General features: G+C 42.1%; 1 protein-coding gene across 2 annotated transcripts in view; it reads right to left on the bottom strand.

Annotated features, from left to right (window-relative positions):
- The window catches only part of LOC115178197 (raftlin), a 74,104-nt gene that overhangs the window by 41,238 nt on the left and 6,994 nt on the right, over nucleotides 1-25,872 (bottom strand). For both annotated transcript variants that reach the window (XM_029739291.1, XM_029739299.1), the window contains exons 2-3: nucleotides 20,708-20,874; nucleotides 1,033-1,210 (exon numbers count right to left, since the gene is read on the bottom strand). In XM_029739291.1, coding sequence (XP_029595151.1) covers nucleotides 1,033-1,210; nucleotides 20,708-20,852 — 323 coding nt within the window. In that variant the 5' untranslated portion in view covers nucleotides 20,853-20,874. The remainder of the gene's footprint in view (nucleotides 1-1,032; nucleotides 1,211-20,707; nucleotides 20,875-25,872) is intronic.

The following is a 25,872-nucleotide window of genomic DNA, read 5'->3' as shown; positions in this document are numbered from 1 at the left end:
TAGACCTTAGGAGCTCATTAATGGGCACAGGCTGTCTTTAGAAAGAAGGCAAGAGCCACCTGAGTGGATGGATTGTTGTGCTTTACAACTAACTAAATCCTTCACCTGTACCAGCCAAATGGTTTGATCCTTTCAAGACAACACTAGGCAACCAGGAGGCACAAAACAACAACAACAGGGCAAGGAGCCTAAACCCCAATATACTGAGGAATGTACAGGAATTATTTATCCATGTTTGGAATTATTTATTTTAGGAATCTCGGGATGAATTCCTGGATCATAATTCAACGAGAGGAGAGTCCAGAGATTTACGGAGCGTGGCGTCACTGTCCGACCCCGGGGCTCTGGATCCACGAGAGAGAACAGACCAGGCCATAAAACACTGTTAAGAGGGGAGGGTGAGAGGTTCAACTGCTGCCCCTCTAACCGCTCTGTGGGGAAAGTGACTAGCGAGTGTCTGGTTCTACTTCACACAGGCAGTCATTCCCAGAGACAGACCTGCATGTGGCCTAACACTCTCCGAAAAAAACCGCATGAAACCGCTGTCCTTCATAACAGCCAGCTGGTAGAACACGGGGCACACGAGGCAAGCCAGACAGGGCTTCAGCCGGAAACCACCACTACCAGCACCACCCCGCCATGCCCTTCACATACACTTGGAGTAAAACCATGCCCTGATCCAAGCTGACTCTCACCCAGGGCTCGCGACACTGACAGGTGCCCGGGTGGAGGGCAGACGGGGGGGGCAGCTGTGACTTTGGCCCATTCCACATGTTGTCCGGAGCATCGAAAGCTTGGAAAGAGATTATTTGCTTGCTAATGACCAAAACAACAGCCCTGTGACAGCTAGCCCAAAACAACCTCTGTAATACCAATGTCTACATCCATGTAGTAATATACATTTTGATTTGCTGTACATATTACGTAACGACAAAGCTTACATAAACACAAATGTATTGACCCTGGATAAGGCTTATGCTAATTGTGTCAATGTAGGTGCTCTGAATAAGTGCAATGTGTATGTACTCGTACCCATCATCGAGTCGGATCAGCACGGCCCTGTAGAGCTGGTGCTGGGGGCTGACTGCGTCGGAACCACAGGGATGAATGAAGGGGTGAACGGCAACTAGGGAGAAGCCCTGCTGGTACAGGTCCTGGAGCTGGGCTGGGAGCTCCCGCACAGACGAAAGACACATTGTCGATGAGCCATCTGAAAGACAGGGAACGAGACAAGGTACAGATTCTGAAGAACGTGTGTGGTTGCTTCAGGTGTTTTGTCATGGTAGTGGAAGTTATAGTGATAGTACTGACTATAGTAGTAGTAGTAGTAGTAGTAGTAGTAGTAGTAGTAGTAGTAGTAGTAGTAGTAGTAGTAGTAGTAGTAGTAGTAGTAGTAGTAGTAGTAGTAGTAGTAGTAGTCCAGTGAATGATACTCAAATTCAGGTAAACGTGATAAACAGAGAGGAGATTCAGCAACTTTTGGAGGACAATGGAATTCAATAAATAAAAGCTTCTTTATTGTTAAAAGTAGAACCGAAGCGTTTCGGCTTTTGGACTTCCTTAGGACTTTTAAACATGCACAGGGAACTATCATGGACAACTAAGAAAAGTCTCACAAAAAGGTTACATTCAAATGGAATCTAGTTGAACTCATCCATGACCATGTCAAATAGAGTTACGGAGGGAGGTCAACTAAATTGCCTAACAGAAAACATCCCTATCAAATGTCATAATACTTTACTGCAGCACAACAACCCAAACGTAAGCAGGACCGGATGTCAGTGTTGATCCACGGAGCATTTTCAGTTTGTTTTGGCAATTAGCATCATGCCTTTGGCTTTGGCTCCCTGGTCTGAGAGTTAATAAGACAGGATAAAAATCCAATCAAAGCTGACTGTTTAGCTCTATGATACGAGCCGCTTTCCGAGGAGAGCTTTGATGCCTTCTCGACAGGGCTTAACCTCCCAATAGCAATAGCAGTGGTGAAGACAGACGCTTGGAATTAACAAGATAGTAGACTCGCTGAGTGACCAGATATTTTGACGTGGGGGGAGAACGAAGGGGGTGTATTTTAAGCCTAGTCGTCTCCTGTCGTCTCAGCACAATCCAAGCAGCTCGGCCAAGCCATCCACAGCTCCCAAAACACGCTGTGAGGCGACATTTAAACAGGTCCAAACAGTTGGCCCGCTTGGGAGACAGTCAAGACAAAGAGCAGGATGGAGGGAAGGAGGAGGAGAGGAGGGGTGCAGAGTCTGGTGTAATCTGTCACCTGAAACAAGTTGTGGGAATGTCACTGCTGGTAATTGGAATCAATGCGGCATAAAGTGGGAAGAAAAAGGCAAAGTCCATGGGAACGTCAGAACGGAAAGTATATGAGAGGTCACGGTCAGGGAAGGATCATTTGGTCATAGAGAAATACTCACAACTTCATATCAATAACAAGAAAATGCTTAGGACAAAATTAGTGTAACTCACACATTAGCATTTGTGGTTGAATAGATCCAACAGAGTGATGGTGCTATAGACATGGGTTCACTCAAGCGAAATGATGAAGTTAGTGTTTTCCCAGTCAAACTACAAATCAAAAAGACATACTGTGCATGTTTCTATTTGCCAATTACTTTGGTTGATACATTTCACTGTGTTAACTGAGTGTCTGTGAATTAATATAACAACTCAATTGTTCTACCAGTCTATAGTACACTACTGTAACACAATAGTGTGTCTTACAATACAGTGTATCGGGTTTCCCAAACTCTGTCCTGGGCCGAAAAACCAAGTCATCATCAAGCTTTGATTATTTGAATCTGCTCTGTAGTGCTAGGGAAAAAAATAAAACGTGCACCCGGGGGGCCCCAGGACCGAGTTTGGGAAACCCTGCAGTATATCACCAGTACAACAATAGAGGAAAGGGGAGCAGTGGTGCGCGCCTTGTATTGCCAACCAGGAAACAGCAGCATTGTGGAGGAGATGAAAGCTAATTCAGTGAGGATCTGAAGTCTCTCCTGGGCATGGAACCAGAGGTTCATTGTGAAATAGCTACAAAAAATCCTCTGTCCCCTCAGGCCAGTAACTGGTTGGCTAAAAATATCCCCACATTTTCTCAATCACACTCTGTCCTACTCCGACACAATACAGGAGCTCCCAGAGCTAAAAGGCATGACAGAGAAAAGAAATAGGCCACCCTCTCAAAATGTGTGGAACATTTTTTTTCTGCCCTACTGCCGTTGGAAATGTAATTAATCCTTCCGTGATCTGTGATTTTATTTTCCTGTTTTGGTGATCCACAAACTCTTTGCCCTTTCCCTTGAGGCTTGGTTCCATGCTGTGTATGTATGCTGGGTCTGTGAGATGGTGGATATATAATAAAATGACTAGAATTCTCTCTGCTTACTTTTTGAACACTCCATTGAGATGAGTAAATATAGAATGTTTTTCATTAAGAGCCAATGGAAACACACCCATAGGGGACTTCTTAAGTTGCCTCTAATCGCTATGAGAGCTGATCCTGAAATCGAATCCAAAAGCCTTCATACGGTGGCCAACCGATATGTATATTTACCATTCACACGTCTCTTTTGAAGCCTAATGCAGGGTAATGCGAGGTCTCACAAAAAATGTGTGACGCGGTGAGAGCGTTTATTTGGCGATAAGACCCTGTTATCCATACAGAAACCCATTTTTTTAAGTAGATAAATTCAGATTTGATTCTGTGCAGTTTATGTATATCTCAAGTCAATGTTTGCGTTTAATATCGTAAATGTGAGGGCCCTTGTTTGAAAAGCCCATATTCAGACTAAGGCAGTCTGGTTAACGTTATCAACAAATAGGAAGCCAATTTCTTTTCCCTTTTTTGTTTACCCAGAAAATAAATTAACTTACATAAACAGAAGGAAAAAAATGAATCGTACCTTGACAAATAATGAAAGAAAAGGCTCCTGGCTGACAGCCAATAAATTGGTTTTCTGTAAAATTCTGTTAGCACGGAGTCATCAAACAAAATACTCCCATTTAAGAATGAAGAGAAAACAAAATGTGTGATTTTTTTTAAATGATCTTCTTTTTCTTGTGTGTGAGTCATCCTCAAGAACATGATGATCCAAACAAGTTTCAAATACTTTTCAATCATCTTGGTCCTACTACACAATACATTATAGTGATATACAGTGCTTTCGGAAAGTATTCAGACCCCTTGACTTATTCTACAATGTATTAAATTAAAACAATTCCTCAGCAATCTACACAAAATACCCCATAATGACAAAGTGAAAAAAAGAACAGAAAAACCTTATTTACATAATTATTCAGACCCTTTGCTATGAGACTCGAAATTGAGCTCAGGTGCATCCTGTTTCCATTGATCATCCATGAGATGTTTATACAACTTGATTGGAGTTCACCTGTGGTAAATTAAATTGATTGGATATGATTTGGAAAGGCACACACCTGTCTATATAATGTCCCACGGTTGACAGTGAATGCCAGAGCAAAACACATGCCATGAGATCGAAAGAAATGTCCGTAGAGCTCCAAGACAGGATTGTGTCGAGGCACAGATCTGGGGAAGGGTAGCAAAACATTTCTGCAGCATTGAAGGTCCCCATGAGCACAGTGGCATCCATCATTCTTAAATGTAAGAAGTTTGGAACCACCAAGACTCTTCCTAGAGCTGGCTGCCCGGCCAAACTGAGCAATCGGTGGAGAAGGGCCTAGGTCGGGGAGGTGACCAAAAACTCGATGGCCACTCTGACAGAGCTCCAGAGTTCTTCTGTGGAGATGGGAGAACCTTCCAGAAGGACAACCATCTCTGCAGCACTCCATCAATCAGGCCTTTATGGTAGAGTGGCCAGACAGAAGCCACTCCTCAGTAAAACGGACATGACAGCCCGCTTGGAGTTTGCCAAAAGGCACCTAAAGTACTCTCAGACCATGAGAAACAAGATCTCTGGTCGGATGAAACCAAGATTGAACTCTTTGGCCTGAATGCCAAGCGTCGTGTCTGGAGGAAACCTGGCACTATCCCTACGGTGAAGCATGGTGGTGGCAGCATCATGCTGTGGGGATGTTTTTCAGTGGCAGGCATTGTCAGGATCAAGGGAAAGATGAACGGAGCTGCACCTGTTGTATTTGGCAAATGTGAAAAATAAAATTGTATTTTATTTTACTTGAACCCGATCGAACATGGAGAGACCTGAAAATAGCTGTGCAGCGATGCTCCCCATCCAACCTGACAGAGCTTGAGAGGATCTGCAGAGAAGAATGGGAGAAACTCCCCAAATACAGGTGTGCCAAGCTTGTTGCGTCATACCCAAGAAGACTTGAGGCTGTAATCGCTGCCAAAGGTCTTTCAACAAATCCTGGGATAGGATAAAGTAATCCTTCTAACCCCCCCCCCTAAAAGATTTAGATGCACTATTGTAAAGTGGTTGTTCCACTGGATATCATTGGTGAATGCACCAATTTGTAAGTCGCTCTGGATAAGAGCGTCTGCTAAATGACTTAAATGTAATGTAAATGTACTGAGTAAAGGGTCTGAATACTTATGTAAAATGTGATATTTCAGTGTTTTTTTATTTATCAATTTGCAAACATTTCTAAAAATCTGCTTTTGCTTTGTCATTATGGGGTATTGTGTGTAGCTGGATGAGGAAAAATGAATGAATTCATTTTAGAATAAGGCTGTAACGTACCAAAATGTGGAAAAGGTCAAGGGGTCTGAATACTTTCCAAATGCACTGTATATTTCACCTAGGCTGTATAATTCACCTGGGTATTCACACCCCTTGACTTTTTTACATTTTGTTGTCTTACAGCCTGAAATGTAAATGGCTTAAATTTACATTTTGTGTCACTGGCCTACACACAATACCCCAAAATGTCAAAGTGGAATTATCAGTCGAGCAGTGAACTTCCAACACAAATTCAACCACATAGACCTGAGAGGTTTTCCAATGCCTGGCAAACAAGGGCGTCTATTGGTAGATGTGTGGAAAAAAGCAGACATTGAATATCCCTTTGAGCATGATGAAGTTATTAATTACACTTTGGATAGTGTGTCAATACACCCAGTCACTACAAAGATACAGGCGTCCTTCCTAACTCAGTTGCCGGAGAGGAAGGAAACCGCTCAGGGATTTCACAATGAGGCCAATGGTGACTTTAAAACAATTACAGAGTTTAATGGCTGTGAAAGGAGAAAATTGAGGCTGGATCAACAACATTGTAGTAACACTGTCATGACCCATATATTTACACCTGATGTGACATACAGTATATTGCGTTATTTTATGGCTGGTTATGACGCATTCATAAGTTTCAAAATCTACATTTATTCAAATGTGTCAGATGTAACCACTGCCAAAGGTGATTCTAACATGTATTAACTCTGGGGTGTGAATACTTATGTAAATGAGATATTTCTGAATTTCATTTTCAATACATTTGCAAACATTTCTAAAAACATGTTTTTACTTTGTCATTATGGGGTATTGTGTGTAGATAAATATTTAATCAATTTTGAATTCAGGTTGTAACACAACAATGTGGAATAAGTCAAGGGGTATGAGTAACTTTTTGATGGCACTGTAAATGTGACATATTATACAACGGTGGGTCTAATCCTGAATGCTGATTGGTTAAAAACACATTCCTGCCGGTGTCTATTCCACAAGTTACCACCGACTAAATCTATGATGTTAAAATGCCTATTTACTCTGTTCCATCTGACTGCTCACTCTGCTGTCTCATCAGCCCAGCCAGGCAATTTATAAACTTGATCTCGACTATAAAAAGCATCAAGACATTATCTCACATTTCTTTTAGACTAACATTCAGATTTCAACAGCGGAGATTTGTATAAACCTTGCTGTTTGTCTCTCCAACATTTGCAACATTGTTTCAATATTCAATTTCGACCTCCAGCTGTCCCATAGTAATGAACGTTTTGGGAGTCGGGATGAGACAGACAGGAAGGTTTTCTCAGCCAGTCAAAATCATGACTCAGCATCATTTTTATGGATATATAAAAATAACTATCAATAAAAAGCAGGTCAAATGAAACGAAGTGCAGCTTGTTTGAAGTCTTTCCAGCTTCAGTTTGAATTGATTGTGTTAGCTGTGTTGTTGGCTAGCTCCTGTGAACAACAGTGTCCTGACGAGAAAGCACATTTTCTATGTCAGGTGAAATCGTGCATCATGAGCTCCTTATGAATGTATCCACATAAATGTCACAGCTTAAAGAAATGTTAAACAGCTTAAACAAAGACAAATGCAGCTACATCGTTGTTATTCTGGCTGCACTGTTTAACGTGACTGTAAGTTAGCCGTAGTTGGCTAGCTAGCAAGCAAGGGATAAGGACGTTGCCAGCCAATATGGCAATGGAACATTTAGAATTAATGCCTGGGTCGCGTCCGTAAACACAGAACAAAAAGACTGAACGACTGGGTCGCATTTCTGGCAACTGAACCGATAGAACGAACAGCTTGGGTAGCAACCCTAGATTTGTGTCAGCACTATTTCTTGTGGAAGGGTGAAATTGTATGAATAAAATCATAAAAATATATTTTTGAATGAAAATGTCAATCATTATTTTAATATGTTGGTAACCCGTTGTATAAAAGTGATTATGCCCTCGAAGTCAGTGTTTGACTTCGTCTCGTGCCTAACACCCGTACCAATATATCCTCCAAACACTGGCTTCTTGGGCATTATCACTTAATTATATCATGCGAGATATATGTCATCAAAGGTGACATTCAACTAATGTCAGCCCAGGTGAAATATACTCTATCTACAATGGGTAGATGTCACTATTTTGACATCCTCTAATGATACAATGTTGCAGCGCCAACATGTTTACAATATATTAGCATCATACACCCCACTTGCCATACAACATTAAGACATGTATAGACTCTGACATCCCTTATAATGACACCGGCTCAATTGTTTATTCGCCCTCTACCATCAGTTCCATGTAAGCACCGTTGAGCTCGGCTGTTGCACTTCCATCAGTCAATGTGTTAAAAATGAAATGAGTAAATAGGAAATTAATAAGCTGAGAGATTTGAGCGTGTGGGCTCCACCGACGCTTGGTACTCCGCCGCTGGGGGACATGGTTCAATACGATTTGCATGAAACTTGAGTGGGGGAAAATAGACCCGGAATAAATTAGCTATTAGGACTCAGGGAAAAGTGAAATGTTCTTCCTGCTATCTGCAGCGCTGTATATTTTTCTACCACACTAATAACTCATTTTGCTTATGGACAATATCATATTCAAACTGATGTACAAACAACTTGAAGATTATAGTGTCATTTCATTCAATTGAAAAAGTTAGCTGCTTTGAGTTCAGGGTATGGGAAGTGGTGTTTTGCATGACAAAACGAGATGCATACTGTGGAGTAGAATATCCTGAAACCATACAGGAAGGGACCTCCATATTGTAATTTGATTAGGATACCACAATATGTCATCCAAATGACAATGACTAATGTAGCACCGTGCTCAAAATGACAATAGCCGCCACCCCTTCACTATTTCTCCCCTAACGGGAGTACGTGGTTGTGTATTGTGAGAATACCTATGGGGTCTACGGGAGTTCATAAAGCCTTACAAATCACCACAGAAGACCATTTAAAGTCTGTGTTAACCCACCCTTGCAGTATACTGTAAGTATCCAAAGTACTCATACCCTCATCTGTGTCCAATTAAAATGCTCTGTCTCCCTGAACCCTTCTTTCCACTGAGCACAACCTCTGGACCAGTATCCACTCTCCAGGCCCTGCCCTGTGCCATTAGCTTTCATAGACGCATAATGAAAATGCTGGCAGGTCCCCTGTCCGCACCTCTCCCCATTTCTTCCCCCCACCACCCTCCTTCGTTGAGAGCAGAACCTATGGACCATACTTTCCCTCCATCTCTCTCTGCTCTGGGCCTAGCAGTATCATTAGCAGTCCTAGCTCACAGTGCTCCACCGTGGAGCCCCGGGGGCACAGCCTTGTGCCTTAATTACCTAACTAATGAGTCATTGTGAAAGGCCTGCTGGTGCCGTGCATTGGCCCGCCACTCGCTCAGAGGTAAACAAAAATGCACACTCTCTAAGACTTAGGCACACCGACCCCCGGTAAGCGCACAATCTCTCAAACACACACAAAGAGACATCACGCACACACATGTACGCTTGATCTCTCACACACACACACACACACACACAGGCATTCACACCTTGTGCTCCGGCGAAGTGGGAGATAACCGGGAGACAAGCTGCTCCTGTTCCCTTCTCAGATACAGTGTTGAAGATGACCACATTCTAATCATTTAAAACTGAACTACTGCCAGGGGTCATGTTCCAGAGGGAGGAAGAGTCACTGCTAGCCTGCAAGATGTTGTTACAGGTTATGCAAGTCTTCTGACAGCTTACACAGTGGCACCGTAATAGACTGCATCATGAGAAGAGTAGGCAGTCATCAAGAGACTGGACCCGTCCGAAGCGGGCATAATCGATGAAGAGCTTTGGTTTAGTGTGTCGTTTGACTAGGCAGTGAGTCTCCAACAAGGACTGCTAAAATGCTCATTTAATTGTACTTTTGAAGTCTAGACAGTGCATTTAAGCGTCCATCTGTAGATCACCATGTACATATGCATCCCCTGCTACTTTCAATCTCAGCACAACCACACACAAGCCTATAAAAGATCGGAAAAGCACAGAGTTAACCAAAAGCTCCCTCTTTAAATGTCTAAAGACTGTACGTTGGGACGGCTAAATGAAAAGACGCTCGGCAACTTGATGGAGGGAAAACTACCTGTAATTTGTTCAGCCTGTAAAAAGGTTTATAAATAGGAAAAAAGGGCTCTCTGGAATAAAGTCTCTCCCTCCATCAGATTTTCTTGACAGGAAGTCTCCGAAGCAAGTTTTCTGAGAAAGTAGATCCGTTGACAGCCCTGTTGCTCGGAGACGGGCAGCTCTTGAGAGACAAGCAGTGTTAAATGAGCAGGCGTTTATCAATGCCCATATGAATCCATTGACGACATTCAGCGGTGCACCACAGCAGACCTGGGTTCAAATAGTATTCTGAATCTTTCAAATACTTTAGCTGTGCATGACAGAGGTTGCCTGTCCGCAATTGAACCATTCGAAAATGTTTAAAAAAAAAGTGAAAACCCTGCCCACCTGGCACTCCAGGCAGGATCAAGTAAACACTCAAGATCTCAAATACTATTTGAACCCAAGTCTGGCTCCACAACGGTACATGAGTTTCTCCTTCCTCCCTTTAGGTTTGAGTCCATTTCCATAACATTTTCTGACATTAGGGTTCCATTGAAAGAAGCCACACTTGAATAAGAGAAGTGTTCAACGCCAATTGATTGGAAGATCCAAAATTAGAATTGTAAAATATGGAGATTAGAATTTGACAAAGTAGCTTGTGATTAACATAAGGATTAGACCCCTTCAGCAAGGCTAGATTTCCATTCCTTATTTACAGGCACCTTGTTCCTGGCATCAAATGCATTTCTGTTTACTCTCAAGTCCATAATCTTCTTTACTTCTGTTCTTGGTTTATATAATGTATGAGAATGTTTTGGGGAGGGATACCAATGACCACAGCTCCAGCTGTGAGAACATTTCTTCTTAGGAAAACATGGGGAATCTGTCTTAGTGAAAAACAAAATAGTTTTTATGTTATCCTCCAGGGTTCATCTATAATGCCTACCGTCTGTGTTTGTACTAGATGTATAAATCACCATCACTATGACTATGGGGATCATATCTTTCCATATAGAGAGATATTATAAACCACAAGGCTGTATGGTAGGTCTGTCTGGGTACCTGTGGGTGGCTTAGGTTGTGTGTGTGTCTGTTTCTGTATTGTACGTGGGTGGAAGGCGGTACCCACATTGATAATGACATGCAAACAGCCCTAGGTCCCCAGCATTCCTCTGGGATCACCAGTTTAAACATCTCATGTAGTGCCCTTGGTACGGAGTATGGAGAACCACCACAACTGCAACTCAATACCTAAAGCCTAGTTAAATAAAAGGTCCAACATTTTAAATAATAACCCAATGGAGTAGAACACCTCAGTGCAGTAGTAGACAATGTAGTGGTATACCTCAGGGCTGAGTACAAGCCCCATCTCAAAGGCTGTGAACTCGAATATGTTTGATGATAAAATGTGGCAACGTAAAACTATCAATGAGGTGTTACATGTTTTTCAGCTAAACACAGGCCTCTTGAGAAACCACATGCAGTGCCTTCAGAAAGTATTCATACCTCTTGAATTATTCCACATTTTGTTCATAATGGATTACATTTATTTTTTCTCCCCCATTTACATACACCCTATAATGACAAAGTGGAACATGTTTTTAGAAATGTTTGCAAATGTACAGAAAATAAAATACAGAAATCTAATTTACATAAATATACACACCCCTGAGTCAATACATGTTAGCATTGCCTTTGGCAGCGATTACAGCTGTGAGTCTTCTTGGGTAATTCTAAGACCTTTGCAAACCTAGATTGTACAATATTTTCACATTATTCTTTAAAAATGTCTTCAAGCTCTGTCAAATTGTTGAATGATCATTGCTAGACAGTCATTTTCAAGACTTGCCATATACTTTCAAGCCGATTTTAAGTCAAAACTGTGACTAGGCCACTCAGGAACATTCAATGTCATCTTGGTAAGCTAGTCCAGTGTATATTTGGCTTATGTTGTAGGTTATTGTCCTGCTGAAAGGAGAATTTGTATCCCTGTGTCTGTTGAAAAGCAGGCTAAACCAGGTTTTCCTCCAGTTCTTTTTATCCTAAAAAACTCCCTAGTCATTGCCGATGACAAACATACCCATGACATGATGCAGCTACCGCCATGCTTGAAAATTTGAGCAGTGGTACTCGGTGATGTGTTTTGTTGGATTTGCCCCAAACATAACGATTTGTACTCAGAAATTGCCCCATAAAATTCTGTTTTACTTTGTCTTATTGCAAACAGGATGCATGTTTTGGAATATTTTTATTCTGTACAGACTTCCTTCTTTTCACTCTGTAATTTAGGTTAGTATTGTGGAGTACTACAATGTTGTTGATCCATCCTCAGTTTTCTCCTATCACAGCAATTAAACTCTAACTGTTTTAAAGTCACCATTGGCCTCATGGTGAAATCCCTGAGCGGTTTCCTTCCTCTCCAGCAACTGAGTTAGGAAGGACGCCTGTATCTTAGTGACTGGGTGTATTGATACACTATACAAAGTGTAATTAATAACTTCACCATGCTCAAAGGGATGTTCAATGTCTGCTTTTTTTTACCCATCTACCAATAGTTGCCTTTCTTTGCGAGGCATTGGAAAACCTACTGGTCTTTGTGGTTGAATCTGTGTTTGAAATTCATTGCTCGACTGAGGGACCTTACAGATAATTGTATGTGCGGGGTACAGAGATGAGAGAGTCATTCAAAAAGCATGTTAAACACTATTATTACACACAGAGTGTGAGTCCATGCAAGTTATTATGTGACTTGTTAAGCTAATTTTACTCCTGCACTTATTTAGGCTCGCCATAACAAAGGGGTTGAATACTAATTGACTCAAGACATTTCAGCTTTTAATTTGTAATACATTTGTAAAAATGTCTAAAAACGTAATTCCACTATGAAATTATAGGGTATTGTGTGTAAGCCAGTGACACACAATCTCAATTTAGTCCATTTTAAATTCCGGCTGTAACACAACAAAATGTGGAAAAAGTCAAGGGGTGTGAATACTTTCTGAAGGCACTAAGTGTTTTCACAACTGTATAGAGTAGATTATCCACTTCTATGTGCAGCCGGCATTGTAAACATGTGTCTGCACCTACACACATGGTGTGAATCATCTCATTGTCTTACATAGCATTAATAAATAACTCTACTCTTCCTCATATTTTCCATAGAGATGCACTAGCATTTACCATAACAAAAGTTAGGGAGGCATATGGGAAACAAGAGGACCCCAAACTCTAACTGATTCCCCAGACTGAGTCTGAAGGGGCCAGTGGGATACGTCAAGAGACACTATCCTAAATTAATAAACAGATACTCTAATCACCCACACCCTCTTCAGTAGTCATTAACTCCCATTACAAAAAGCCCTGTACTCACACCTCAGTCTCCCAGCAGATGGGAGCTCCACCAGACAACAGGTGGTAGATCGTCATGGAAACCATTCCCGGCACGATAATGATTGAACCCATGGAAACAATGCCTGGGACCTCGCTAACAACTCAGACGTATGAGTGAAATACGAGACAGATCTGCAATAATTACGGAATGTGTCTATGATCTTTATTAGAATTAATTGCCGACAGTGCCTTGCGAAACACCTCCATCTTTTGTTTCTAAATGACCAGAATATTTTGCTATAGACATAGAGGATTATTATATATATATAATTGACGCTGTGATACCTACATACTTCACAAGCGATGTACTAAATTCTTGAAGGACAAGACCCGTGTTCCCATGAATTATAAAATAAGTAAAATGCAGGAGAATGACTGAAAAACATCTGAATATATTACTAAAGAGAACAGATAGAGACGACTAGTGATTGACTCAGTTTACACAGTATGAGAGACAGGCTCATGGAGAAAGCATACACAACCAGTGTGTGTTGGTGAGGTGGGCTCAAACCTTGACATGACTATTTAGAGAAGACATTTTGTCAATACGATACTTTTCTTCTGTGTGGTTTTTCAGTGGTCCCAGATAGCCCAACGGAGTCGAATGAACACCGTTTAGCTAACATTTTCCCAAGTTTGTCGATAGCTGAGGATAAGTCATCAGTGGTAGGCTACTCTAGTACTTCAGGTTTATTTGAGGGTTGATGATTTCTCAGTGGAGCCCCCCCCCATATCTACATCGATCTAATAAGATATAACTTAAAATCTGCTTTTGAAAAGTCCGACTTTTCATAACACGCCAGCTCAGAGGAGTTCAAACAGCTCCAGAATGTCAACCACTGATTAGTGGTTGATGGGAGAGAATGGCTGTAGGATAAGCAGGAAGTAGCATGGCAGTCTCGAGCTGTGCATGTCAATCATTCAGTGCCATTTTTGGAATGACAACTGGAATTCCACTAACTGAATGAGAATGAAGATGAATGAAAAACAACTGTACATGTTCAGATCTGTCATTTAAGGGTGCACATGCATACACTCTCGGTACATTCTGTATCTTGTCATTCCAATTTCAAGCTTTCACAGAAAACCAATGCCTCATGCACCTTGAGATGAACCTTCAACCGAGACCTCCTTTGAAAACAGAAATGTTCAAACCCAGCTTTCAGGAAGTGAGGTCAAGATTCTCCAGAATGAGGACACTTCCTGTAAACAGTGAGCAACAACCCAGAGCCTTCTTTATAAAGTCCAAGAACAGCCACGAGAGGATACAATATATCCTCTTTTTACAGCAGACAAATATCATTGTTCCTCATTTGGGTTGTGTGAAGGCTGGGTCAGAGGTGTTTGGTTAAATTTAGCTTGTTTACTCCTCTGCTATCTATGCCTAGATTGCATTTCAACACAATCAATACTGTCATATTGGATCAGAGCAACAGGATAATAAGACTCAATAAAGCTGTGAGGGGGCGTATAGGGGGTATTGTATATCAGAGTAGCGGGAAGAGGATGGAAGCTAGGATAGAAAATGGGGTTGGTAAAAAACAGGCATTCAAACACACACATACGACACGCGCGTGCATACACACACACACACACACACACACACACACATTCTTACAGTATATATACAAACACATAATGCACACAGACCCCACACTCAGAAATCCCCACACACCTCTAGAGAGAGAATGAGAACTCTCCTGAAAGCTAAATAAGACAGGTTTATATCTGGGCTGCCAGTAAAACCAAATCATGAACAGACTATTTGCCTCCACGAAGGAGAAGGAACATATTTGTATGTACACGTATTTCACATAGCAAATGATGTTCCGTTCACCACAGAACACAGACCCTTAGACACAGGAAACAGTATTTGCAGAATAAGAACAATCCTCCTGTAGAATCAAGGCTAATCTCAAACATATTGCCTCAGACACAGGCTCAGATACAGGAGGTAGAGACAGGGGGAGAGGAAGGAACTGTACAGAAATCTGCGTTTCCTGTTGATGAAAACGTTGTCAGCAGTTGCTCTTGTTTGAAGCCTAATGATTAAGAACCTGTTGAGTTTTACAATGTCAGACATTTTAATGCTGCTCCAACACATTTTCTTTTAAAAACAATAGGCTGGTATTCGACTGCTTGAGTGGTCCAAAGCAACAGTAAGGAACATTCAGCACCAAATAGTAGCATAGTAGCAATCATCTGTTGCTGTATGGACACCTGTAAACCTATGCCTCCTGTATCGAGCAACCTCAAACGGTATTTATATGTGACGTATTTACAGAATAGTTAAACATCCTACTTACAGTGTATGACATACACTGAGTGTACAAAACATTATGAACACCTGCTCTTTCCATGACATAGACTGACCAGGTGAATCCAGGTTAATGATATGATCCCTTATTCCTGTAATTTGTTAAATCCACCTCCATCAGTGTAGATTAATGGGAGGTGACAGGTTAAAGAAGGATGTTCAAGTCTTGAGAAAACTAAGACATGGATTGTGTATGTGTGCCCTTCAGAGAGTGAATGGGCAATACAAAATATTTAAGTGCCTATGAACGGGCTATTGTAGTAGGTGCTGCCGGGTTTTTCAAGCTCAACAGTTTCCTGTGTGTATCAAGAGTGGTCCACCACCCAAAGGACATCCAGCCAACTTGACACAACTGTGGGAAGCATTTGCATCAACATCGGCCAGCATCCCTGTGGAAGGCTTTTGACACCTTGTAGAGTCCATGCCCCGATGAATTGAGGCTTTTCTGAGGGAACAAGGGGGGTGCAACTCAATATTAGGAAGGTGTTCTTAATGTTTTGTACACTCAGTGTATTTGGTTACCGATTTAACCTAGTAGGAGCTGTCTGCTATCCAAAGCCTTCCGTGGTTTATTGATTGACAGAGTATGCTAATCTGACCAGTAACATCAGAGGTTTCCATCGCTATCACAACATCTACAGTTGAAGTCGGAGGTTTACATAGACCTTAGCCAAATACATTTAAACTCAGTTTTTCACAATTCCTGACATTTAATCCTAGTAAAAATTCCCTGTCTTAGGTCAGTCAGGATCACCACTTTATTTTAAGAATGTGAAATGTCAGAATAATAGTAGAGATAATGATTTATTTCAGCTTTTATTTCTTTCATCACATTCCCAGTGAGTCAGACGTTTACATACACTCAATTAGTATTTGGTAGCATTGCCTTTAATTGTATTAACTTGGGTCAAATGTTTTGGGTAGCCTTCCACAAGCTTCCCACAATAATTTGGGTGAATTTTGGCCCATTCTTCCTGACAGAGCTGGTGTAATGGAGTCAGGTTTGTAGGCCTCCTTGCTCGCACATGCTTTTTCAGTTCTGCCAAATAATTGTCTATAGGATTGAGGTCAGGGCTTTGTGATGGCCACTCCAATACCTTGACTTTGTTGTCCTTAAGCCATTTTGCCACAACTTTGGAAGTATGCTTGGGGTCATTGTCGCTTGAAGCTTTAACTTCCTGACTGATGCCTTGAGATGTTGCTTCAATATATCCACATCATTTTCCTCCCTCATGATGCCATCTATTTTGTGAAGTGCACCAGTCCCTCCTGCAGCAAAGCACCTCCACAACATGATGCTGCCACCCCCATGCTTCACGGTTGGGATGGTGTTCTTCGGCTTGCAAGCCTCCCCCTTTTTCCTCCAAACATAACAACGGTCATTATGGCCAAACAGTTCTATTTTTGTTTCATCAGACCAGAGGACATTTCTCCAAAAAGTACGATCTTTGTCCCCATGTGCAGTTGCAAACCATAGTCTGGCTTTTTTTGGTGGTTTTGGAGCAGTGGCTTCTTCCTTGCTGAGCGGCCTTTCAGGTTATGTCAATATAGGACTCGTTTTACTGTGGATATAGATACTTTGTACCTGTTTCCTCCAGCATCTTCACAAGGTCCTTTGTTGTTGTTCTGGGATTGATTTGCACTTTTTGCACCAAGGTACGTTCATCTCTAGGAGACAGAGCACGTCTCTTTCCTGAGCGGTATGACGGCTGCGTGGTCCCATGGTGTTTATACTTGTGTACTATTGTTTGTACAGATGAACGTGGTACCTTCAGGCATTTGGAAATTGCTCCCAAGGATGAACCGGACTTATGGAGGTCTACAATCTTTTTTTTCCTGAGGTCTTGGCTGATTTCTTTAGATTTTCCATGATGTCAAGCAAAGAGCCACTGAGTTTGAAGGTAGGCCTTGAAAGACATCCAGAGGTACACCTCCAATTGACTCAAATGATGTCAATTAGCCTATCCGAAGCTTCTAAAGCCATGACATAATTTTCTGTAATTTTCCAAGCTGTTTAAAGGCACAGTCAACTGAGTGTATGTAAACTTCTGACCCACTGGAATTGTGATACAGTGAATTATAAGTGAAATAATCTGTCTGTAAACAATTGTTGGAAAAATGACTTGTGTCATGCACAAAGTAGATGTCCTAACCGAATTGCCAAAACTATAGTTTGTTAATGAAAAGACATTTGTGGAGTGGTTGAAAAACGAGTTTTAATGACTCCAACCTAAGCATATGTACATTTCCGACTTCAACTGGGGCGGCACGTAGCCTAGTGGTTAGCGCTTTGGACTAGTAACCGGAAGGTTGCTAGATCGAATGCCCGAGCTGACAAGGTAAAAATCTGTGGTTGTGCCCCTCAACAAGGCATTTAACCCATTGTTCCTAGGCTGCCATTGTAAATACGAATTTGTTCTTAACTGACTTGCCTAGTTAAATAAAAAAGTGTGCATGTCTTGGAATATAAAATACCCATAATCATTAGTAGGCTTACAGGCTCATTCATTTGTCATACCTCTAATGTTAGGATTAGGATCCTAGATCTGTGGTTGGGGTCAACATCTACCCTAAGCGTGTCTTTTCTGTTTAGGTCATATCTACATTATAAACAACATGTTGAATGGAATCGAACATGTTTCATCTGTGCCATGCAAACACCTCACCCATGCAGTGAGAATATAATGGAAAACTAAAGTAAAACCTGATGACCGTGAATTCACTTCAATGTCATTCCCCGAGAACCGACCGCTGTTCAATTCTCCCTCTCGGAGTGGTGAACTGGGATAAATTCTGGCTCCCCGCATCCAGGGGCTAATCTCCACTCAGAACACACTACGGTGTTCTAAAATTCCACTGACCTCTCATTTCCGTGCTCCATATTCCCGCTTCCGATCAGAGCACAGGCGGAACGCCGCTGCTTCTACACGTCAGTCACACGGAGCGGTGAGAAAAGCTTATATTAACAAGAGGACTTCAGGCTCTGGGGGTTTTGCATATAAATAATGTGTCTGGAGCCAAGATGAAATCAAATGGTGTGTGCGTGCGTGTGTGTGTGTGTCTGTCAGCTGGATTTGATTTCAAGGACAAAATCTCCGTAGCTATATGCTGTCTACTGGAAACTAACAAAGTGTGTTTTCAATTTTTCATCCTCTTGACATTTTAAACATTTGAAATCACATTTTCGGAAATAAAATACGTGCCAAGCACTCCAAGAACCTTTCTATGCGTGTACGGTGAGATGGCTTCTTTCCACACCGGTTAGCACAGCACTCAGTTTGTCCTTTCCCTATGGGGCCATGGTGTTAATATCAAATCATTCTTGCCTCTTTGTTTCAAAGCCATTTTCGAAGGTAAATGAAAGGTAGCAGCATGGCCATGTTCGTGAATGTGAGAAATAAACTTACATAAAACATGGGGTTATAGCTTGCTAGCTAAGGCTGCCTGGTATTTACAGTGGCAGTTTATTAAAAGCTCATGACACATTGCTCTTCATATCTTGGTCCGGTCTTTATGTGGCTCAACATGGCCCCCTGTCATTTGGTAATTTAAGGGCGCTTTCACATATCCCCTTATGATCCTGATCCTGGAGCGTTTGGTACCCTGATCCGCGTTATATAGCATGGGTAAAACGCAAACGAACCCTGGCTGAAATTAATCCTGGACCTGTGTGAGTAGCGGGGCCAAGATCCAGGACCAGAGTACCAGATATTGTGACACAGCAGCGCGAGTTGCGTGGATTTTTTTTCTCCCAGTTGTAAACAAGCTAGCTTGCTAACGTAGATGTAGAATGTGCATCTTGCTAATCGCACCCTGAAACTGGTATTTTCAAGTCTTGTGAAAGCAAAACGTATTCTGTAGAATTGCTCCAGGAAACCGAACCAGGGTACCAAATTACATTTGTGAAAACACCCTAAAAGTAACTGGCAGTGCTATATAGTGCCTGTTTTAGAGATACATTGAGCCATGGAGATGATTGGAAACAAATAAACACGAACATTTGTAATCTTCCAATGTCCTCATTTTTGATACAACAATGAGGACGTATAGTGCACTTCTGTGATCATATTAAATGTTGTGTATTTTGTAGGAAACAGCACTAACATTTGCAGGAACTATGAAACTCCCTGTAGCCTAGTCACATGCCTGGTACAATATAATTACATACAGTAAGTTATCCCCCAACAGTTACCCTAAAAAACTGCTTAGGTAATGTAAGGATTTTCAGACAGACCCAAACACTGTAGGGACACAACTACACAGACTCAATATAGTCCTAGGAGACATAAACAGGCACAGCTTTAAAAAAGAGCGAGGCAGAGAACTGAGAAAGAGCGAGAGAGAGCGAGAGAGAGCGAGAGAGAGAGAGAGAGAGAGAGAGAGAGAGAGAGAGAGAGAGAGAGAGAGAGAGAGAGAGAGAGAGAGAGAGAGAGAGAGAGAGAGAGAGAGAGAGAGAGAGAGAGAGAGAGAGAGAGAGAGAGAGAGAGAGAGAGAGAGAGAGAGAAGAGAGAGAAGAGAGAGAAGAGAGAGAAGAGAGAGAGAGAGAGAGAGAGAGAGAGAGAGATGCACGCATGCAGCCCCAGACACCCAGATGGTGTATCTTAGTACCCATTCTCTCCCCGTCAGATTGACTAGCTAATGGAGTCTAATAAACTGTCACAGCCAACACACAGCACACTACATCTCCCAGCTTCTCCCGGCTCCAGAGGTCTGCATCTCCCACCAGCCCACCACCGTTCACACTGTTTGAATTGTAACTTCTCATGGAGGGAAATAAAGTGATGGCTATATTTATCCCCAGCTTCCATAGGTCTCTGCTGCTCGCCCCATATACCCGCCCCTGAGCCATGAGCAGAGCAGGTCTCGGGAAGCAACACCCCACCTTGCATCTCATCAACACCTCAAATTGCAACAAGAAATGCCTCTGTGGGTTGGGGGTGTGTGAGTAGGTGGGAGAAGGCGATGGAGTCTATTATGCTGGAGGAATGTATTTCCATCTAACTAAGTGTGAGGCGGAGGGCAACATGTTCTGTGGTTGGAGTGCATGTTGTGTTCGTCAGTTTAATTTCTGTTACTGAACTTGAACAATATGATGGACAATATGATAGTTAAGCATATCTTTGGTATGTAAAAAGAGAGTTGGGAAACATTATAATTTGGTATTCTTACTATAACAGTGATTAGTACATTTTTCAAACGGCTTAGAAATAACCACTGAATTACATGTCTTACCATCTTTCCCTACGAGGAAGTTGACGTATTGGTATGTGTAGGCTATGCCCACCTTGGTCTCCACCTGTGGTCTCTTCAGGGTGGAGTAGATCTTCCCTGGACTGTTCTCCTCTGATGGCTTCAGCTTCCTCAGTCCACAGCCCATCTCCCCAGAATATGTGTGGACCCTACATAGGGAATAGATGGGGCAGAATGAGATTCCTGTGAGTGTGTGTGTGTGTAATAATAATAAGGTGGGTTCATATATTTGTCCTATTTCACACATGTACAAGTGTTTTTTGCATATCCTAAATCCCCCTGAGACACCCTCGAAGAGTGGGGTCACGGCCAGGGTCTGCCATCACCTTGTTGGCTCTGGGATTTAAACTAGCAGTTAAGCCCAATGCTCTAACTGCTAGGGTACCTGATGCCCGTGTGTGTGAAACTGGACACCAGTCCCCAAAGCATAAGACATGTTCAATTTAGGGAGAGATGGATTAATCTCTCTATCACACACACACACACACACACACACACACACACACACACACACACACACACACACACACACACACACACACACATACACACGTACACACACACACACAAACACCTCACGTATGGGGCCCCAAGGGAGTCTCAGAGGGAAAACCAATAAATAAAAACATGCTGGATAAGCGGCTCCAAATAAATAAATAAATAAATAGGCATAAATGAGCTTGATTTTTCATGGGTTCCGGAGCCCTCGTTCCCTGGGGGACAAATTAACAGAGACAACCGTGAAAGACTATGGAAAAGGGCCTCTAAAGAGCCTGTGCACCGGGCGTCACCCAAATGGCTTGTGACAGCGGTGCTGCATCTCCATTGGCTCAGGCTGGCACAGGTAATATCCCATTGTGCTCTGCTGATTAAACCCAGAAGGGTGTGATGGGGGTTCCAGGGGGCGCGGCCCCCCAGCTGATGAGGAACGCACTGTATTATGTTCCCCTCTAATTATACGCCGTTCCGGGCTCCGCCAGCGGACTTATCCAGGAGGCCGTGGCGGGGACAGGAGGATGGGGGGAGATGGGAGGATGGGGGGGGGACAGGAGCGAACCGGTGCTCTGTTAATGAGGTGAGCAGGAAGAATGAAAAGGTGAGAATCAATCAAGGGAAAAAGAGGAAATGGGTGGCTGGTTGGAGATTGTTCGCTAGGGAGACGAGTTAGGTAATGCATGGCAAGTAGAGTCTGGAGAGATAGGCCACTGTAATTAGACCCTGTTGAATAGAAGTGACGAGAAGAGGAGATGACAGAGATTCAAAAGTATTGTCATGAGAGCCATTGTCTTCCACAACACCTACATAGATATCCGTGTTTGTATTATGAAATGAAATGTGTGTATCACCTATAATCTTTGTCTCTTTTTGATAAATGTCACGCGTGTGCATAAAATGTATAATTTATAACAATACAGGCAATGACGTTCAAGTCAATACAAGCAGTGGCATACCACAGTTTTATTGACCATCTCATACTATTCTACACATTTTGCAATGAGGATGAGAGAATTTAGCATTCTTTAAGCATATTTCCTACTATTCTACACATTTTGCCATGGCTTATGACTTGCTTGCGGGGGCTGCAGGGCGTGTAGTTCACCAGTGAATACAAGGAATGCTTGCAGGATCTGATGTTTTGTAGTTTTGTAAATATGTTTCAAAGAAGTTTTCAAATTGGTTTTTAAATGTTTAAAATAGAGCTCGGTGAGTCATCTCCCCGAGAATTGTGTAATTTCTTCTCTGTGTCTTTAAACTGGGGCTCATGCCTCAGTTCCAAAATCAAGAGCACACATTTCAAAGCCAAAAGAAACAAAAAAACAGATCTTCCATTTCCCTAAAAGTGTTCAATATCTCCTAAACAGCCCCCCAGGACTGAACTCTAAAGCAACTCGGCTCAATGACATCAACATTTTTCTGTCATCAAAGAAAACAGGCGAATACTTCAGTAAAATATCCATAGTTTTTAATATTATCTCAGATGTGCTCTGTCTAAGTTCCAGTGAACTACGGAGAGAGGCTCCACAATGTAGTGTACAGGAAAGGCAGAAGAAGTCTGAACAAAAGGAGAAGAGAGAAAAACAAAAGGCTGAACATTTTAGAAAAACGTAGGGGCCCTTATTCGTATAGCTCCTGGAGGCCAACGGGGGGGAGTGAGGCGAGGCCAGGGTATTTTTAGAGTTGACAGAAGAAGTGTGAGATGTTTATGATTTTCAGAGTGACTGTTTTCCCTCTCAAACTTCTCCTCAGAATCGAGGTGCATGTTCTGAGCATGCTCTGTCTGAGCTCTGCCTCTACGGGCCCACTTTGGTTAATCTCCTCTGCTTTTCTTTCAGACTGACAGCGAGGGAGTTTAGGTTACACCAACAGTCTAAACAACGGCTCGATATTGTCAGAAAAACAGAAAGGCATTGATTCTTTGCTGAATTAGGAACGATCGGTTCACTGTTTCTTTCCTTCTTTTGTTTGGAGTTAATTGCATTTGAGGTTTTACTCGATAAGACTTTGTAAGTCAAGATGTTATAGGAGTCCAAAGGGTTTGTTGTAACTGGATGTACTTAAATAGGACGGATATACACTGAACAAAATATAAACGCAACATGCAACAATTTAAATGATTTTAGTTCATATAAAGGAAATCAGTCAATTTAAATAAATAAATTAGACCCTAAGCTGTGGATTTCACATGACTGGGAATACATATGCATCTGTTGGTCACAAGGTAGGGTCGTGGATCAGAAAACCAGTCTGTATCTAGTGTGACTACCATTTGCTTCATGCAACGCATCTCCTTCGCATTGAGTTGATCAGGCTGTTGAATGTGGTCTGTGGAGTGTTGTCCCACTCCTCTTCATATTGGCGGGGACTGGAACACGCTGTGGTAAACGTTGATCCAGAGCATCCCAAAAGTGCTCAATGGGTGACATGCCTGGTGAGTATGCAGGCCATGGAAGAACTGGGGTGATGGCGGCAGATATATGGCACGACAATAGGCCTCAGGATCTTGTCACAGTACCTCTGTGCGTTAAAATTGCAATCAATAAAATGCAATTGTGTTTGTTGTCCGCAGTTTATGCCTGCCCATACCATAACCCCACCTCCATCATGGGACACTCTGATCACAACGTTGACATCAGCAAACCGCTCGCCCACACCCCGTTGTCTGCCATCTGCCAGGTACAGTTGAAACCGGGATTCATCAAGAGCACACATCTCTAGCATGCCAGTGGCCATCGATGGTGAGGAGTTGCCCACTGCAGTCAGGTCAAGACCCTGGTGAGGACGACGTGCACGCAGTTGAGCTTCCCTGAGACGGTTTCTGACAGTTTGAGCAGAAATGATTTGGTTATGCAAACCAACAGTTTCGTCAGCTGTCGGGTGGCTGGTCTCAGACCATACATTGTTGGTTAAGGGCTTGTAAGTAAACATTGCACAGTAAGGTCTACACCTTCGGCGCATGTGACAAATAACATTTTATTTTATTTAAAGAAGCCAGATGTGGAGGTCCTGGGCTGGTGTGGTTACACATGGTCTGCGGTCATGAGGCCGGTTGGACGTACTGCCAAATTCTATAAAACGACATTGAGGCAGCTTATGGTAGAGAAATCAACATAAAATTATCTGACAACAGCTCTGGTGAACATTCCTGCAGTCAGCAAGCCAATTGCACACTCCCTCAACACTTGATACATCTGTGGCATTGTGTTGTGTGACAAAACTGCACATTTTAGTGGCCTTTTATTATTCCCAGCACAAGGTGCACGTAGGTGTAATGATCATGCTGTTTAATCAGTTTCTTGATATGCCACACCTGTCAGGTGGATGGATTATCTTGACAAAGGATAAACACTCACACTCAGGGAAATAAGCTTTTTGTGCATATGGAACATTTCTGGGATATTTTATTTCAGCTCATGAAACATGGGACCAACACATCACATGTTGTGTTTATATTTTTGTTTAGTGTAGAAAGTCATGTTTCTTAGCCATGCACTTGTTTGGTTCCTAAACTGACCTATTTTGTACTTTCTACCCAATGCCAGCCTCACAAGATACTTTTCACATACACATGGATTTTGTATTGTAAATATGTGATAGTGGAGTAGTGGCCTGAGGGGAACACACTAAATGTATTGGGTAAAGTGTTATGAAATGTCATTTTTAAACTGAATATAACTGTCTTAATGGTGCTGGACCCCAGGAAGAGTAGATCCTTAATAAATATAAATATATTAACCACCAACATCTCCACAGTTGCTTAGCACAGAATTTATGTTATATCTGCATGGGAGTAAACTTAATACATGAGCTAATAATGTACAATGATTCTGTAAAAAAGTATTTGGTTGGATATTGTCAAATATGGGCAACAATATAACAAGAGTGATGATTCATTGTCTTTCCATAATGCTATCTAATCATAAAATAATTGGTCTTCTTGGAAGTGTAATGTAAAGATACAAATCCCTGAGAACAAAGCTCAACTTGTTATGAAAAGATCTCTTTGGACTTGAAAGGATTAGAGCAGTGGTCACCAACCGTTCGATCGGATTCTATGTTGATCACCAAACATTTCTGTAAAAAACCCAACGATAAAGCCTTGTGTTCCTATTTTTTTTAATTTGTTTTGCGCCGTTGCCGGTAGGTGTGCAATGATTCAGCAGCCCTAGTGCTGGGAAGTCTGAAGGTAGAACTCTGCCTACCCGACATGCCCAGAGAGCAAATCAAGTGCACCTATAGGCCTACCGCTGACCAATCAGAAAGCTCAGATCACTGTGTCTGCACAGTTTCCTTGAGCCATAGACTGTAAAAAGCCTCGCACGCACAGCAAAGTTGCTACTCTGAGATTTCAAAACTTTCAAAACCAAGAAATACAGCATAGAGCTGTTGTTTTTATGAGTAAGTTCATGTTTATTCAGCGCTGTCAAAACGTTGTTCAACACCTTTGTCATAAATGCGCGTTTTCCCTACTTCCACTCATGCTACAACCAGCACTGCAGCTGCAATGAATGAGTATAATGTTAGAAAAGTGTTACGATAAGCTTGTGTTGTTTTTAATATGGAGGAATATTTGACTTTCTCTGGTCATAGGAATAACATGAATTGGTGTATGAGGCAAAAATAATGCAGTGTGACTTGAGTTTCGCCAT

This window comes from Salmo trutta, chromosome 3, assembly GCF_901001165.1.
Source record: "Salmo trutta chromosome 3, fSalTru1.1, whole genome shotgun sequence".
NCBI lineage: Eukaryota > Metazoa > Chordata > Actinopteri > Salmoniformes > Salmonidae > Salmo > Salmo trutta.
Note: the sequence above shows the minus strand (reverse complement) of the source record. Positions and strands in the feature narration are given on the sequence as shown.